The sequence below is a fragment of the Nyctibius grandis genome, chromosome 6 (genome assembly GCF_013368605.1).
Source record: "Nyctibius grandis isolate bNycGra1 chromosome 6, bNycGra1.pri, whole genome shotgun sequence".
NCBI classification, from domain to species: domain Eukaryota; kingdom Metazoa; phylum Chordata; class Aves; order Nyctibiiformes; family Nyctibiidae; genus Nyctibius; species Nyctibius grandis.
In genome coordinates this window covers 56,003,586-56,022,777 of record NC_090663.1, presented here as the reverse complement: position 1 = coordinate 56,022,777, position 19,192 = coordinate 56,003,586, and the positions used below count along the sequence as shown (strand labels likewise).

General features: G+C 39.5%; 1 protein-coding gene across 2 annotated transcripts in view; it reads right to left on the bottom strand.

Annotated features, from left to right (window-relative positions):
• Nucleotides 1-19,192, bottom strand: part of GRID2 (glutamate ionotropic receptor delta type subunit 2) — a 774,093-nt gene that overhangs the window by 118,176 nt on the left and 636,725 nt on the right. For both annotated transcript variants that reach the window (XM_068403567.1, XM_068403569.1), the window contains one exon: nt 14,331-14,643. In XM_068403567.1, the coding sequence (XP_068259668.1) occupies nt 14,331-14,643 (313 nt within the window). The remainder of the gene's footprint in view (nt 1-14,330; nt 14,644-19,192) is intronic.

Genomic DNA, 19,192 nt, shown 5'->3' with positions numbered 1-19,192 from the left:
AGAATGAATGGGTCAGAGACTCTTTTAAATCACTCTGAAGCTGTGACTAGACTGTGCAGGATTCAGCCTCAAAATAATCTAGATAGAATTGTGCTCTGTCTGCTACTACTTTAAAAGCTGCTGCTTTTTTATAGCTGTAAAACTATTCCATAAACCAAACCCCTATTCATCCTAAAGATAATGATCAGGTTTGCAGAGAAGAAAGCAGAGAATGAAAACAGAGAAAATTTGTTTCATGGGAGTAGCAATAGCAAGTCAAAACCAAAATCTAATGGACTTTGTTTAAGGTTATATTAAACAGAAATTCAAGCCTCTGATTAAAAATGAGAACAGTACAATGATCAACATTTTTAATTACTTTTCCATTCAGGAATTTTTAGATAAAACCCAAACATTTAAATATATACTGAAAGTATAAAAAAGGGTCTAATAACTGCATTCCAGAAGAAAGGCATCTAATGTGATAATGGAAAATCTAACCTCTTTTCAGCTGAGCTAAGATTCCAATTTTCTGCATCACTAGCAATGATAATGTTACACAAACAGTGCTCAATCATTAAATAAATTCCCATTAAATCAATGTCCTTAAAGGCCAAACAGTCCTTTAATAATTACCTGATTAAAATGGTGTTAGCGTAACATATTAGTTATAGTATATTTATAATTCCCTTCCCAACAATAAATAATTTCTTTCCACCCATCTTGTGAAACAGTGACAATGAGGCAAAAGTTGGGAAGGGAAGCATGTCATGTCACTGCATAGCAAATGGCTATGGTCTAGCTTCTGGTATCGGTGATACTTCAACAACATGCAGTAATCAGATTTACATTGCTATTATGTAGTATTTACAGCATGAATCTTCAAGAGCTATAGGAATTAATTCCTGGCTTTTAAGCCTAGACCCACAAAATAAATGACTTATTTCAGACATTAGCAACTTTGCAGTGGTCAAATTCCATCTTTCTGTGGAATTAGCAAAAGATTATGTTTTCAATTGAAAATCAAAGTGCATCATGGATAAAAGAAAATGTTACAAATAATAGTGTGCAGTAATTTAATGCCATTACCTTGTAATGACTTGTGCAACATAATTACACTGAGACAGGGGATGGACAGACTTTACAGTGCTTCTAAACTTTCTTGAAATGTATCATAAAAGTATATTTTGTTTTTCTCTTCTGCTGCCATTACAAAAGAAGAGTAATGACTGCAGCCAAAGTTTGAAAATAGAGGCGTCTACTTGTAGTTGGTGAAGTTACTGGGAGCTCTTAGATGAAGCATTACTAGACATACACTACACATATCCAGATGATGAAATATCATGCAAGTCTTGATATTTGAAAGTAAATCTTTTGCTTGCTCTAACTATGACCAGATTGGAACTGTGAGGCTTGCTGCTCACCTCTAATGAATAAGTTGGCCAAAATTTCTCATATTAATGCTGCTGAAATGCATTTTTTTATCAGAAGACTTAGCAGGGTTTCAAATTTAATTTTGGGGTTACCAAATACAGTACCATTCAATTACATAATCATAAGCAATCGTGCAATAAGCCTAGCAATTTTACCAACAGCAGTTTGCTCAAAAGAAGCTCTGACCACGTAATCTTTCATTACCACTTTTACAACACAGAACAATAATTTTACATGATATAATTATAAACATACACACATGCGGAGGCAAACGCAGACTAGAGCTCCATGTACATGTGTAACAAACACAAGGAGCTTCTAGGGATCCTCTTCTATAGCACTGTGATGGGTGCTGTTAAGATTGTACCTGACTGCATGGTCCTAATAAAGGCACTATTTGCAGCCACTGTGAATGCATCAAAATGATATATGCTTGCTATTATTTTAGAGAATATTGGCTCCTGATCTTAAAAAATAACCTTGCACACTGGTAACCTTCTGATTAGATTTCAAGAGATGCTAAAACCCAATCTCCCTGTTACTAATGGTTGGATTCAAATTCTTTAAAGCCTCAAACAATCAACCACAATTATCATCTATGGTACATATTCTTAAGGGCTAAGAAGCTAACTGTAACGTACAGTTTTCATAGTGGTGGCCTTTCCATAGGCTACTGACCGTGTTATATGCGATATCTTCTGGGATGGCAAAAAGAACTGTGCACAATGGACTGAAAATAGGCCATCTGTACATACTATTAACATTAAACTGAACAATGTCATTAATGAGGTATTAAAGTGCTGCTTTAGCTAAGAGCCTGTCAGGGAGGACATTATGAACACGAGGGAGAAAGAGTCCCCTATGACTGAAACTGAGCAACTATGAACAAAACAAAACAAAAGACAATTCAGTGAGACCATAGGGACAAACAGTAATTCCAGTAAAGCCTCTGCATCTTTTGACAGGTACTTTTCCCCATCATCTTTTTTTTTTTTTTTTTTTTACCTCTACACAGCTCTGTGATTCCAGATTTTGGAGGTAGTTTTTTCTTGAACTTTACAAGTATTATGAAATGCTTTATAAATCTATTCTTGCAAGATTTCCAAGCATCCATCATCACAGAGTTGCACCTGACCACTTCAGAGGGAAGTGAATCACTGACATCTCAGATACATTAGTTTAGTTTTCATGTCACTAATTCTAGTTACCCTTTAATTTTCAGAGCGCTTCTCTGCAATGAATTCCTAACCTTATGGAATTCAATCATCACTAAAGCGGGAGCTCTAATTATGTTCCTAAATAACACATTCTAAAATTTAGACTACAATTCTACTTCAGGTACATCCTGTAATGTTATCGAAGTGATCTCTCAAACTCAGATGACCTAAGGTAACAGTATGACAGTTAATAGTGAACAGAGGAAAGAAGAAAACCCTCACCCTGTTAAGTTTCACTGAGAATAATGCTATAATTTCATTTATCAATGAAAATCACTAATATAAATGCTTATGTTTGAAAGTTGAGTAACCTGTTTTTTACTGTAAATCAGCTATCACCCTGATTCATGACTCAGATTTGTTAGAAGTGAAAAGCGACTTCAAAGATTACTTTACTGGATAGCAAGGATTTTCCTCTTTGGGGATAGATATAGAAAAGAAAGAAGCTATTGTAAGAATGGAATACATGCTTATACCTAAAAATGCTCTATTAGCAAGTATATCTGGGCAAGAACAACAAACACTCCCACTCAACAGAATTATTATCACCGTTCCTTAACAGCCTGTTTGCAGAAGATTTTCTGTCTTTTCCCTTCACTGTTATCTTTAGTCTATCATAGTGTGGGGGAAGCAGACTCTTCTGTCAAAACCACACGTGTTTCTTCATCTCAGTTTTTGTCTGGTACATGAGGTATTACACATTTTTAACCCAACACCATTTAACTAACTTCGAAAGCACTGGAAAGGTAAAGTCCTACTTTATGATCTCTCCCTCCCCTATTGACAGTGGAAGAATAAAAATTAAGCAGCAGGATGTTCCTACACCAGGACACTGCTGTAATGAAGGCAATCCCCTTAATTTGCATGCTGGGAAGCTGACTAAATAAAAATACAAATAAAAAACCCCAACAGCTCTCATTTTCCCATATTTGCTGAGAGTGGACCTTCATCTCAGCAATCAGGGAAAGCAACGGGTTGGTTAACTTAATCAAAAGATTCATTTGGTATCATTACTTGATGATCTTAAAGGTCCTTTCCAATCAAAACGATTCTATGATTATATGATTATTTGCTTCCTTTCAATAGTAATTTTAGCCTACTCCTTTTATGTAAATTTTAATATTACAAGAGCTCTGAGGAAAAAACACTCAGCAGCTGAAGAAGGGAGACTTTCCTGTCAGCAGCTTCAAAACCTCTTTGCTACTCCTTCCTTTACAGTTTGCAGGCAATTTTCCTGGCACCTACCCATCAGTTGGTGTTGTGAAGAAGAACTGCATGGGTGAATAGAGCTATGGTACAGCTGTTGCAGAGGCGGGACTCCCCACAGACCAGAAAAGCAATGGAAAACTACCATGGGTTCCTCTCTAAACCCATGTCCATCTGGTGCCTTGGATATCCTCTGCTGAAAAAGGCTGATCAGTTTGTACATGAAATTGCTGTCATCCAAGCAGAGAGGGAGTACTTTTAATAAAGCTAAAACTCATTTCTCACTTCCTCCCTACCATAACTGCCAAAATTACCAACTTAAGTGTAAGCTTCTGTGCAGGAAAATCAAATAGCAGGACAAGTAAGGCTTGCCTCTTCAGCTTCTAAACATCCTTGCAGATAAAAATATGGGTTACAGTCCTCCTCCATGCAAGAAACATTCAATTCCTGACTAAATTGTTCTTCCTCATTCCCTCAATTAAATATATATTATACACAGGTGAACTCTGAAAAGTCAAAATTGATTACTTAATCTGAATCTAACTTATCCAGCCTTTACCCAAATATAGCATAAAGTCATATTAGAAATCATGAAAATTAAAGAAACTGTTTTGAGTAAAATATTCACCTTAGGATGCTTTTGAAAGAACACAGAAAGATGGATAGATGCCACAGACATCCAATGCTACTTTCCCTTTTGCCTCATTTGGTCTTGATCAGCATTTATACTATAGCCAGACAGACATTACGTTCTCACAGTCAATTAATCAGGCTTGGAGCTAGTCCTAGGGGAATGAAGGTGATTTTGGACTTTCACACCACCATTCATTCTTCACCTCCTCACAGAAGGTGTGTCAGACACAACATCTCCAAATATATTGCCTCATGTACACAGTGCTATTACTCAAGTAAGCAGGTGCACACAAGATATAGCAATCCATTATTTCAGATGCCTCTGAGAACTGCCTGAGACAACTTCAATTTAGGGGAAAATCCAAGCATATCCCCTGGCAGTTCAATGCTAGTGATATCACATTGCTGCAAAAAACTGCCCACGTTACTGAACATTTTACTTGGAGCATGGTTATTCCTTGGAATTACATTTTCAAAAAGAGGCAATCAAATAAACCTCTGAAAGTGGTATGCACGTAAAGCTACGTCCAATGTTTGCAAATGTGTACTGTACACATGACAATAATTCTTGGTATATGTTAGTTCCAATGATCACTTGTAGTTTCCAAACACATTTGAGAAATAGGACACAACTGCCAAAATTTAGTTATTCTTTGAGGCTGTCAAGAGGGCTGGCCAAACCATTGAGACATGTGGAAAAGGAGCATGGGTATGACAGGGCTGCAGTAACTCTTTCAGAGACATGACTTTATGAAGGTACATGTACATATTAATACATAAGCCTAGATTTAATATAATAAAATGAGAATTTGGGGGTTTCATGTTTAAATATGGAACTATAATGTCACAAATATACCTGCTGGTGTATGTGCTAGAAAAATGTGGAGACATAGTTTGTTTCCTAATGTGTTTGGTATCTGACCTTCATTTTCCCAACTTAGTGCTGTGCATTTTAGGCTCAGCAAGTCTCTTCCCCTTGTTACAGGAATATGTCAAGACCTGGCATTAGTTTGAAGAGCAATTAAAATTGCTAATTAATGAGACTGGCATTTAAGTTTTGCTTTCTATCAGAAGACATAAAAGATGTTTTTATGAAAGAAGATAGGTAATATTTCAATTTTACAACTGAGAACTGATATACAAGATATTAAAAGAAGTTTCTATGGTCAGACAGCAGATCAGATGCAGAGTCCGAATTATGAATTAGGTCTTAGTCCTAAAGCCTTTGTACCGGATCTATTCTGATTTGCTAAACTTAAAAAATAATTAGGCTTCATCACTAAATATCACATGTGAAGATATAATTGATTTCTAACACATTTTTTTCAAAATGCTTTCAGAGTTTTCCCCTGAATATTAAATACATAGAGATTGGTGTACAGTTAATTAAGAGAAAATGTCACAAAGAAAATACGTTGTTACAGCATAATGGTTTTCTACTGATAGGGGTATGCCGGGAGTGAGATAAGCAAGATGGAGTAATTTATTAAGCAACAGCACACTCGAGGCAGTGCATTTCAGGAGGATTATATCACCCCTTGGGTGGTAATACAAGGAACAAGACTGAGAAGTCTGAGTGGCTTTAACCATCTGAGAAGTATTATAATGACTTAGAAGTGCCAAGCCTTGAAGTCTATTTTATTGCTCTTCTGAAATGTAATTTAAACAAGGCAAACAGTAAGATTTGCTCATTTACTGGGCATTATGAACATAATTGGCCATTACTGACACCACTGATGACCAATCAAAACCTGCAGTAGTGACTAGAATTTTAAACTAACCAAAACATTAAGGATTAAAAAAATGTCCCACTAGTGATGTTTTCACATAATTCATTCCATAACTTTGCTAGGTTAAGCAAGAGTATTAAGATCTCTGAAGAAAATAATATTTTTGCAGGTAATACTTTAACCACCCATTATCCTATGGTCAAACCCTATTTATAAAGCTATAGTGAATGTTTGTTTTGCTGCAATCACTGAGAAGTGATTAAATCTTGAATGATTCAGCTATTTTAAAGGTATTTCCTGTTATAGCAAAAAAAATTCTCCCCGGTTCTCTTTCTTACAGACATTTCCAAGAGAAACAGAGACTTGCATCTTTACCTGCATAATGTAAAATCCTTCCAGCCCCGTTCAGAAATACCTCCTCTTACAGAAAAATTCAAAGTAAAATGAAGAGTGGGATAAGAGGGAGACAAAGTCTTTCTATTGTGTCTTTTATATTAAATACAAAACATTGTAATTTTCTATATAACTTCATTATTTTGTCTACATTTAGTTGAATTCTATTGAACTAAGTAAGCTTTTCACTGTATTCTGAAGCAAAATTTGAGAGGCTGCTCTCAAAATAAAATCCTCTAGAACATTCCTTTGCAAGTTCTTGGTAAAACTTATGCAGAATTTCACCTGTCTCAAAAACCGATCTATTATACAAAAAGGGCTGTGAATAACTAAATCCTGAACTTCTGTTTCTGAAATCATTGGTTTTCTCCAGTAACAGTGACAACAGAATGCTCTCAAGAGTACTTCATAACAAGAGCCCGTAAAGTAGTAGGAAGCTAATAGAAAACCTTCATGAGATTAAACTAGGTTCTCAGCAAGTATAAATAGACATTGTGCCATTGCGGTGGGTTGATTCAGTTAATCTCCATGAAGTTTTTAGCAAAGATTTTAGTAAATCCAATTTCCTCTCTGAGACAGTTCTTTGGTCCATGTTCATATAGCAGGTTTCCAACATTGGCATGTTCTAATGAGGGCAAAATTTAAGGGAATAGCAACAATACCAGGGCTGAAGAGAAAGAAAAATGTGGTTGTACAGAATACAACAAAAGTTGAGCAAAGACTATATGATATAGCATTATAATATATCACTCAGACTGGTTGAGGTAGGAAGGGACCTCTGACAGTCATCTTGTTCAAACATCCCCTGCCTAAGCAGGGCCACCTAGAGCCAGTTGCCTAGGACCATGTCCAGATGACTTTTGAATATCTCCAAGGATAGATATTCCACAACCTCCGTGGGCAACCTGTGCCAGTGCTTGGTTAGCTGGGTGGCCCCCAGCATGCAGTGGTGTATGGAGTTCTTCCACCCCAGGGGCAGGACTTCGCAACTCTCTTTGTTGAACTTTGTAGACTATATAATAATAGAGGCCTGGGCAGGAGCCAAGTCAATGGGGAAGTCCAGGAGCAACAGGACCAGTGAGGTCATGAGTGTTACCTAAGAAGAAATCTACAGCAATGGTGACCACCAGCTGCAGTGTGAGGTAGGCAGACAGCAAAATCTGTGAGGAGTGGATTGAGAAGCCAAGGGGAAATATGGGAGGGGAGAGAGGAAACCCACTGAAAAGCAAACCTTAACAACATTTTCTGTTCAACTGGCAAAAGCTAATTTTGAAAAGAAGCAAAATACAGAGCTTTTGCCACTTAGTTTTCTAAGATGAGCAAGTGGAAAAGAACAAATTCAGAAGTCATGACACTAAATTTCAACATAACTGAAATCCTCCACACTATGAATCTACAAATTTGCTTCATCTTTAGACATAAATAAACAACTCAGAGATAACAGATGTGCATTACAGAATCTCATGCCTGGATGAGTAGTTCAGAGCCAGAAACGTTTGTTTTTAATATAATCCAGAGTACTGCATGGCCAAGATCACCGAAAAGTGCATTACAAGCGGCTGTCAGAAGCCGCCCTGTCGCTGGCCCTTGTACTCGTGGGCGACTTCAACTTGACGGATGTCTGCTGGAAATACAACATGGCAGAGAGGAAGCAATCTAGGAGGTTCCTAGAATGTGTGGACGACAACTTCCTCATGCAAGTGGTAAACGAGCCCACTAGAGGAGGGGCCCTGCTTGACCTGTTGTTTGTGAACAGAGGAGGACTAGTGGGAGATGTGAGGGTCGGTGGCCGTCTTGGGAATAGCGACCACGAAATGTTAGAGTTTTCGATAGTGGGGGAAGTAAGGAGGGGCCAGAGTAGAACTTCTGCCTTAGATTTCCGGCGGGCTGACTTTAGCCTGTTTAAGAGGCTGGTGGACCGAGTCCCTTGGGAGTCGGTCCTGAAGGGCAAAGGAGTCCAGGAAGGCTGGACATGCTTCAAAAGGGAATTGCTAAATATTCAGGAGCAGGCTGTCCCGGTGTGTAGGAAGACAAGCCGTCAGGGAAAAAGACCGGCCTGGTTAAACAGAGAGCTTAGGCTAGAACTTAAGGAAAAAAAGAGAGCCTATTTGCTCTGGAAGAATCGTCGGGTAACTTGGGAGGTCTATAGGGACGTGGCCAGGTCGTGTAGGGAGAAGATTAGAAGGGCCAAAGCTCAAGTAGAGCTTGATTTGGCTGCTACGGTCAAAGATAACAAAAAAATCTTTTACAAATACATTAACAGCAAAAGGAGGGTCAAGGAGAGCCTCCACCACTTGCTGAATGAGGAGGGTAGTGTAGTGTCAGGGGATGAGGAAAAGGCAGAGGTGCTCAATGCCTTCTTTGCCTCGGTCTTTAATGTCAAGACCGGTTGTCCTCAGGAGACTCGGCCCCCAGAGCCTGAAGTTAGGGATGGGGGGCTGTGTGAAACTCCCATGATCCAGGAGGAGACGGTTAGTGACCTGCTGTGCCAGTTGGACACCCACAAGGCTTTGGGCCTGGATGGGATTCACCCCAGAGTAATGAAGGAACTGGCAGATGAACTTGCCAAACCACTCTCTATTATCTACCGGCAATCCTGGTTAACTGGAGAAGTTCCAGCTGACTGGAAATTAGCAAATGTAACGCCCATCTACAAGAAGGGTCGGAAGGATGATCCAGGGAACTATAGGCCTGTCAGCCTGACCTCGGTGCCAGGCAAGGTGATGGAACAGATCATCCTGAGTGCCATTACACGGCACATGCAGGACAATCGGGGCATCGGGGCCAGCCAACATGGATTCATGAAAGGCAGGTCCTGCTTGACCAACCTGGTCTCCTTCTATGACAAAGTGACCCGCTTAGTAGATGAAGGCAGGGCTGTGGATGTAGTCTATCTAGACTTCAGTAAGGCATTCAACACTGTCTCCCACAGCATCCTCCTAGACAAACTGGCTGCCAGGGGCTTGGATGGGTGGACTCTTCGATGGGTTAAAAACTGGCTGGACGGCTGAGCCCAGAGAGTGGTGGTGAATGGGGCAAAGTCCAACTGGCGGCCGGTCACTAGCAGTGTTCCCCAGGGCTCAGTTCTGGGGCCGGTACTGTTCAATATCTGTATAGATGATCTAGACGTAGGGATTGAGTGCACCCTCAGTAAATTTGCAGATGACACCAAGCTGGGTGGGAGTGTCGATCTGCTGGAGGGTAGGAAGGCCCTACAGAGGGATCCGGATAGGTTAGATAGATGGGCCAAGACCAACGGCACGAGGTTCAACAAGAACAAGTGCCGGGTCTTACACTTTGGCCACAACAACGCCATGCAGCTCTACAGGCTGGGGGAAGAGTGGTTAGAAAGCAGCCTGGCGGAAAGAGACTCGGGGTGCTGATCGACAGCCGGCTAAACATGAGCCAGCAGTGTGCCCAGGTGGCCAAGAAGGCCAATGGCATCCTGGCCTCTATTAGGAATAGTGTAGCCAGCCGGTCTAGGGAAGTGATTTTCCCTCTGTACTCAGCACTGGTGAGGCCGCACCTTGAATACTGTGTCGAGTTCTGGGCCCCGCACTTCAAGAAAGATGTTGAGGTGTTGGAGTGAGTCCAGAGGAGGGCAACCAAGCTGGTGAAGGGGCTGCAGGGTATGACCTATGAGGAACGGCTGAGGGAGCTGGGGTTGTTTAGCCTGGAGAAGAGGAGGCTCAGAGGTGACCTTATTGCAGTCTACAACTACCTGAAGGGAGGTTGTAGTGAAGTGGGAGTCGGCCTCTTCTCCCAGGCAACTAGTGATAGGACAAGAGAACACAGCCTCAAGCTTTGCCAGGAAAGGTTCAGGTTGGACATTAGGAAGAATTTCTTTTCAGAAAGGGTTATTAGACATTGGAATGGGCTGCCCAGGGAGGTGGTGGAGACACCATGTCTGGATGTGTTTAAGAAAAGACTGGACATGGCACTTAGTGCCATGGTCTAGTTGACATGGTGGTGTCAGGGCAACGGTTGGACTCGATGATCCCTGAGGTCTCTTCCAACATGGTTGATTCTGTGATTCTGTGAAAGTCTCTGCCGTCTTAGTGGTCACAGTATATTGCAGATTCAGTGGGTATATTGGCTAGTAAGACAAACCGTTTCAATGCACTGGCCATCATTTTATGTTTAAATGAAGGGCTTGAAGACAGAGTAAAAAAATACCACTTCTCAGTTTATACACTTCTATATTAATTGAGCCTCCCCAGTTACATTGCACCTCTATCCTCAAAATTGTCTCTTCTAATAAAAAATCACATGTATCTTAAAATAAGAAAAATAACTTACATAAATAAATGCACACTGATCTCTGTAATGAATGAACATAAAATTAAAATGACATCTGAGACAAAATATACCTTTGTATTACAAGAGTCTCAAAACGGTACCTAGACTGGTCACTCCAACATGGGGAAAAAAGAAACTGAAAGCTAAGTTCAAGACCTAAGTTTAAATTATATAAGAAGCAGTGACATTAAGTTTCAGTTTACCTTTAAGGAAACAATTAAAAATACTTAGATTTTGCTACTGAGTATGACAGTAATCATAGACCTGCCTTAAAAACTATTGGACTGGTCTATGCTGACTTTAGTCTACAGACAATGACACAGTATTTTTCTCTGATGTTTCAAAAACTGCAAAAAGTTAAAACTTGTTAATAGAATTTGATCAGATCATCAGAGTCAAGGCTGAAAGAAAATATGAAGTGACACAGTGGACCAAAGCTACCCGCAAAAATCTGCAGAGTTTTTAGCTATTTCAGAAGCAACAAGCAAAAGAAATCCTTTCTGTTTCAATCAAAATAGGTTATGAGTTTCCTTAAAGAGTTACTTCTGTGTTTGCACCAAAAGCCTCTTTTGTCTTCAGAGCTGCGGCAGGTCTGGAGCTACCCTGTTTGCTTGCAAATCTTTCCTCTAGCTCAAGGAAAGAAAGAGAAGATGATGCCAGAATGTGCTCACTAGCCTCAAAGAATCCAGAACTATCAAAGCACTAGCAATCCTTGGTTCAAGCTGCTTTGTTTCTCTCAGTGCAGGATATAAAAACACCTTTGGCTGTATGTTTTGATAACAGAAATGAGTACCTTGTGTTCTAAATCAGCAGCTGAAAGACTTCTTAAGCGAACGTGACAGTATTTGAAATGTCCCATGCTGCCACACTTAAGATATGCCAATCACAATTAATAGCAACAGATTTGCTATTCCAAAACAAATAAAACCTGCAGAGTTTTTCTGCTGAATGAAGAGCTGATGAGTGAAAACAGAAGCAAAATTACCACAATAGCCTGTCAATGGAAATTACTTTCATTTGTTTGTATTCACAAGGGTTACTAAGCAATAACGCTTCAGCTAATACAGTTTTTGTTATATTAAAATTGAATGTGAAATACAAGCTGATGTTATAAATGGATCTCTTACTCTTTTGCACTGGATTTCTGAGGTCTTCTGAGTCTTTATGTTTAAATTGGTCTGTAAATTTCATATATTTTGGTATCAATCCTATTAAATTTGTGTCATTTTTCCTTCTAGCAAATTAAGGACTACCCTCTTGTTTGAAGGAGAGATATATCTACAGCTTCCCCTCACTCAGTAGGAACCAAGTGAAGATTTTGTATTATTCTAGTGTATTCTAAAGAGTTGTGCTGAAAATCCACTTGGTAGGGTGGTAAGATTTCTCTCTGTAAATAAATGTCTCTCACCTTCCAAGTTATGTGAATTTCTTTTTCTGAAGTCCCACAACAGTTTTGGTGTTCCCAGCTGCCATGTCCCACCAGCAGGTTTTACTGAGTTGCGCCTCATGACCCTCTTACCACAGGGCGTGGATGAAGAGCTCCTTGAGCAAATTCCTTTGCTTTCTCCAGTAAATTCTACTTTTTTGTCATCTGGCCCCACTTCTTCTCATCTAATTTCTTCCTCATGTTCATGCTTAATTCAAGGCTTCCCTCTAAGCCCTCCTCAAGCACTCGTTTTTACTGATAGGTCAGAAAAACCTTTTCTTTGTAAGCTGAGTATCTATTGAAGGGCTCCCTTGCAGGCTACTACTCTGGACCTATGACTTTGGGACACTGGGAAACACAGGCTTACTTCGATAGACATATGGCAAACAATTCAGATAATAATTAATGAGATTGAAGTGTGTGTTTAAAGTAGCTTTTCCTCCTTTAAACCTTTGCTGGGCAGTCTCCTATAAAGCTTTTAGGGACTAATGATGTTGCGAGTACAGCAGGGATGCTAAGGCTAATACCAAGCAATAAACCTATGTAAAATTACTTACATTTATCCAGTAAAAAAACTAATTCACAAGTTTTAACCTAACAGGCAGACAGATGTAATGAGTCTAGTTCTGTAATGGCCCAACTGCTCTCTCACAGTTGGATTCCCTAAACAGTTACACTGGGAATATTTTGGACAGAAAGAAAACTTTATAAACCCACCCACATATATTCAAAAAACTTTTGTAGCTCTCAGCTGGCTCTGAAGTCTCTGTTTTTCTTTAAGAAAAATCCACAGCAAACATGAAACAATCTCTTCAGCTTTGCTTAGCTAGCCATCACTGCTCAATGCAAATGATAATTTTAAAAGTAATGTCTCTAGGTCAATGTGTTCAAAATCATACCTCTTGTGGAAATCCTCAGCTTCAGCTTTTCTTCTTTTTACGGATGGTGGTGTTAATTTAGCTTTTTTTCCCTTCTAGGAGTTTCATATTTGATTTTCATGCATACTTTTAGCTTTTATGGATGTCATCTGATTGTATAACAGAGAATAATATAATTTCTAAATTACATGTTGCCAGTGTTACATAAATATGATGCTTTTACCTACAGTGTTCCATCCAAATTCATGTTAAAATCCAAAAAACTATCTGGGACTTCTGAGGCTGCAGTGGCCATGGCTCTTTGTAGAGCAGATGCTCCATGCAATTACAAATAGGTGTACCTGCAGTGCCAGTAGTGACTGACAAAAAATTGCATGGATATGCCAGAAGGTATTCATTCTGTTTTCTTGTGAACTGTTATTATCTAAATCTTCTTTGTTCTCATATGAAGCTGTGTCTTCATATTCCACTTTGTATTACAATCCTAATTTATAGACCATCATTTTAAGTAGTATACACCAAGCCAAGACTTGTAGTCCCTGATGTCTTTAGGATGCATGGTTAAAGCTCTGCCAGAAGAGGTAGATTGTGAAGTACTTGGGAATATAAACAGAATTGGGCAATTGCCTGGGCTACACCAGATGCTAGATGGGATTGAGAAAGCATCCAGGAAGGCCAGAGAAGGTTGAGTCTAAATATTATACAGGAAAATTGAGATAAATCAGAAGAAGGAGGAAAGAATATCAGATACAATAAGACCATTTAGTACTGGTGACTAGTCTAAGTTCAAAAGCCAAATCCCAACATTTTCTGTCTGACTGTGTAAGAACATAGCACGCACAGTAACTACGAATAATTCTCCATCAGATGATGAGAAATACTTTTTTTTTCCTCCAGAGAAAATTCTAATTAGACAACTACAAATCAAAACAAGCTGTCATGTAGTGCTCCAAACTTCTCAACAGTTCCCACTCTGGGCAGCCAAATGTCTTAAAAACCTTATCGCACAAAGCTTTCCAATGCTCCCTGTCCCTCGTGGGCTGTGGGAGGGAGGCAGGGAAGAGGAAGGTCTCTGTAGCAATGGGAAGGATATATAGGCTTTCTTTCAGAGGCAGAGTCTCCTTCTGTCTCTTACCTTGTTGCACAAAGGATCCATACACAAACCACATGGAGTTGTAGAGGGTTGTGGAGGTCATGGATCCCATCTGAAGGCGCGGGGGGTTGAGCCAGTTCAAGAGGTAGACCAGTAGCCCTACTAACAGCACAGTGCCAGCTATGCACGCCCACAGGGAGAGGTCAAACGGTGCCAAGCAGGCAAACATGTCCACTGTCTTCTCTGCCTTTCGAAGCAGCACACCCACTGAGTAGTCCATGTAACGCGTTGTGAAGTCCACTACATTTTCCCTGTCGGGCGTAATGGTTAGGGCAGAGATTCCTATATCAGCTTTCTGAGGAAAGAGGGAGAGAGAACAACATGCATAAGTAGGAGCTACAGAAAAGATCTTCATTCCTCTTTGCTTTATGGTAGCTGAACTTATGGAGAAGCAAATGCCAAGGCCAACGTCTTGAGCATCATATATGTGAACATAGAAATGTGACTAGGGCTTGAACAGAATAGCTGTACCACGTGTCTTAGTTTCTGTAAGCAAACCTCACTTGCTGGACTCAGGCACATTAGCTGTCCACGTTGTTATTTTCCAAGGAATCAAAATACACTGAATACAGATAATAGCTGGAGGAAATCTACTTCTGGTCATTTTTCTCAGCCTGGCTTACCGAAGCTATCAGTGTCATTGTGGCAAAAGGCAGACCTTGTGTATAGCATTTCCAGTCAGAGGAAATTAGTTGCCTGACAGAGCCACATGATATCCCACATTTTGATGACATGATGATCATGACAAAGGGGATTTCGGGGGCACTTGAAATTCTGAAAAACAACAATTTTGGCTTCAGAGTCTGAAGTGCAGAAGAGCAGATATTCCATGCAGTTCCTTTACTATTTATTCCTCTAGATCCTCCTGCTAAGCAATTCCTCTCTATGCCTACCCGTCCTGCAGCTACCTTGGACTTGCTTTGTGCCATTTACGTTTTTTTGCAATTTAAAGAACCCATTTCAGATGAGAAAAGGATGAATAACATTCCTTGATCTAATCATTGTACTTCACAGCATGTCTGGGTATTAGGTCTCCAGAGGCACCAGTGACAACTACAGCAGGTGCTATTTTACTTTTCACACATACAGTTAGAACTGTAGTGAAAACAAGAAAGGGTATTTAAAGGAGACACATTAACACCATTTAAAAAAGCCCAAATACTGAACAAAAAGACTATAAATTCTAGATATTTTTATATGAAAAAGAGTATTTAAAATACTTTAAGCTGTTACTAGTTTGATTTAATCCATTTCTGTTCTGCCTAAAGCAGTGTGTGATCCTTTGGAAGTGGATGAGGAGAGCACAAAGGCTTGAAAGTCTCAGTACTGTGTCATATTTTATTAACTCTCTTGAATTTCTTTCTTCTTGCCCAAAGAAGGCAGAGATTACTAGTTCCTTAGAAATGTGATGTGAAACATTAAGTGAAAAGGTATGGCAGCTGAAACTGATTAAAATCAAATTTGCAAATCATCTGGGCTCTTTTAATACAATCTGCAAAACACTGCAGCCCATGATACAAACATAGTTTTAATCACTGCATGTAAGATTTTGGTTTAAATGATGTTACTTTAACTTCATATTAATTGTTCACTGGCTTGAGAAAGCAGTGGAAGATAGCTGGAGGCTGATGATTTGTATGAAAAAGTGTTTGAAAATATTGATTTGCTTAAAAGCCGTGAATTAGAGCATCAGCTTTAATTTGTGGGTTAGATTCTCTAGTGTCTTAAGTGAAGCTGTGTTGATGTGCACAGCTGAAAGCATGGCTTCATGAATTCACTTCATGTCCCTTCCTAACAATGTTTTGTGAGTGATGATTTAACTGCCCCTTGCCCACGGGCAGCAGCAAACTCAGTCAGTAACCCAAGTGAAAATTTCATCAGAGTTGTCCACGGAAACATTCAGATCATCTGAGTCTCTATCCTCTGATTATAAAACTTGCTAGTCAACAAGTGACTCGAGTAATTCACAGTATCTGCTAACAGTTAAGCCCTAGCTCCAGTGAGCAAGTTGCAGTCATAATTTGAACTCTTTTCCACAACTGAATATAAATGTATTTTAAAACTAATTTACAAATGTGAAAGCCCAATGCTCTATACTAGTTGTCAACAGTTGTCAAACAGGAAAACATGGTTATATTTAATGAATAAGGGTTATTTGTTTTTTTTTTCCTGAATGTACATCAAAAAGTGAAATAGGAATTCAGGGTTAAAGGAGGACACATGGAAACAAAAAGTCCATAAATAAAGATACTTTTACCAAATAATAGATTACTATAGGACTGAATGACTAATATATTTTTTCTGCTTTTTCTGTCTTTTTTTTTAAAAGTGAAACATATTTCTCCATGAAATACATTGAAGGGCATTGCATGAAAAAGCACAGTATGTGGTATTTGTGGAAATACTGCTCCTATTTTACATTTCTGGGGAACAGTCTCTCCAAATTCCCCAGCATTATGGTACCACTCAGTTTATCAGCTATGACAGAGGAACAATGTTGTCCTAATGGCAATGTTGCGTTTCCTTTGTCATACTGCAGCAGCAATCGTGATATAATTATGTTTTGCCTTTAAAGAGTGACAGTAAAGTAAAAAAAAAGAAAGGAGATAAGTCCCGACTTCTCAGTACTGTGAAATTCCACTGGAATATGACAACTAGTATTCTTAACTTAGTAAATTGAATCATAAACACCACTTTACCAGAAAACCATATGTTTAGCAGAAAACCAAGCTTAAGCTTAACTTAATAGTTGATCTACTGATGGTGAGTATTCTTAATTACATATAGATTCTGTCAACTTGTATCAAAATTGGAAGATGAAAAAAATTAAGTGCTTGTCATTAACATGTCAAATTGGATCAGAGAAGATATCAGTTTGAAGAAGTCAAGGTTTACTTAGTGCTTCTGAGATAGAAAGGCAAATGCATGCGATTATATCAATATTTAGATGTAAAGCTGCCAATCATCTGAATTATAAACACGTAAAACTCTCTGCTCACTAAATTTTCTCAGTGCCAAAATCAACCATCTATCAGCATCTTAGTTGTCTGTTTAACACATTTCTGACGAATGAAACTGTGACTCCTGAAACTGACTGACTGAAAAAAAGAGCGGACGGCATTATTTTTCTTTATGTGACCTGCTCAGGAATTTATATTCCTTAACAGCAGTTCTCCTGAGGTCATTGTAGAGCAGCATCACCAGAATCAGAAAATCCAAAATAAATGACCAAATGGGTCTGATAGCATTGTTCCTGGTGTCACGAAACCAGCTCATCAGCAAAGCCTGGAAAACCCTGAAATGCCCCTATGTTATTGCTTAAGCAAGTGCATCTTGTACACATAGAAAGAAATCTTATGATTCCTGTGGTTCATGATCAAGAACAGGGAAAATAAATGAATCTACTTTAAATTGCTCCTGTGAGGTCTTTAATTTCATCTATTTTCGATGTTAAATCAACTTTCAAAGAATGCTGGAAGTAATAAACCACAGTCCCACGTTACACAATTATAAATACGGACATCGAAAAATTAATCAGACAGATATTTTTGCTCAAGTTAACACACATACATCCAAATAATTCTCCTTTTACTCAGCTATTATTTTTTCTTCTCACTTTGTCCTCCCTGTATGCTTGCTTCCTTCCTACGCTACTCTCCTTAGGAAGATGCATCAAAAAAAGAGCCTTGTAAGAGGCTTCTACTTGTCTTGCAGTTTCTCTTAGAAATGTTTAGGCATGTATTTAGTTTTCCTTTTCTGATGGACCTAAGTGGAATCAGGCAGTTTTCCCTTTGCTATTTGCTTCCTGATGGCTACGCACTGGAAAAAAATCCTAGCAATCAAGGTAGTATAGTGAAATGTGGAAAATAATGGTTGATGGATGTGAATATCACTGGGAAGTCCAGAGCCATGCTGGAAAGCCTACTGTCCTCTCCCAGAAGTGGCATTAGCCACTTCTCTTGCCTGCCACACAGGCTCATCCCTGTGGTAATGCAGACTTGAGGGCAATGAAAGGAAGTGCTGTGAAAAGACACAGATAACTAACAGCAAGAGAAAGATTTGTGGTAAAGCACTGCTCCCCTGAGATGGTTTTAGCCTCTCCACAGAAAGCTGCTGCTCTCTGAACTAATACTGTTTGTGAGCTGAAGCTCTGCAGGATGAATTGAAAGCCTTGGTCATTTGACAGGAGAAGGGCAAGAGCACCACGTGCCTCTCTCAGAGAGCATTTCTCCTCTGTAGACCTTCTGGTTCAGGTACACAGCAAACAAAGCTTTCCATAGCATGGTTACATTCAGTTTATTTTGACAGGAGAAGGTGCAGAGAGCAAAGGTGCACCTAATATAGGTCTCGACAATCAAAGGAGGGGAGGCTTGAATCAGTTTCCAAATTCAAATTAAAGACCAGTTGCTTTGATCTGCTATTTTCAGCTGCTATTTTAGCAGCGAACAGGGACCTTGTCTTCAAAGCTGGAACAGAGTGAACTTGACATAGTCTCACATCTGTGAGGCCAGCTGCAGACCTAGGTCATACACTTGGCACCACAGGGCTTCTGCCCTGCACTGCAGCTCAAGCAGGGCTGCTGCAAACAAGAGCAGGCTGGGACCGCTCTCACTGGTACCAGGACCTGCATCAGAGCCCACCACACGCTGGATCATGTTAATGCAAACAGTATATGTTGATCTTGAACACAGAAATTAATGTGCTTGCTGCAGCAACTGCCATTTATTTCATATGGCACATCTTCTATAGTGGCCACAGACATCCTTCTCAATGAGATGTACTCAAAAAAAGAAAGCAGCTATTTTCCATTACCCTTGAGTGGGACTTGTCTTTTGCAGAAATAC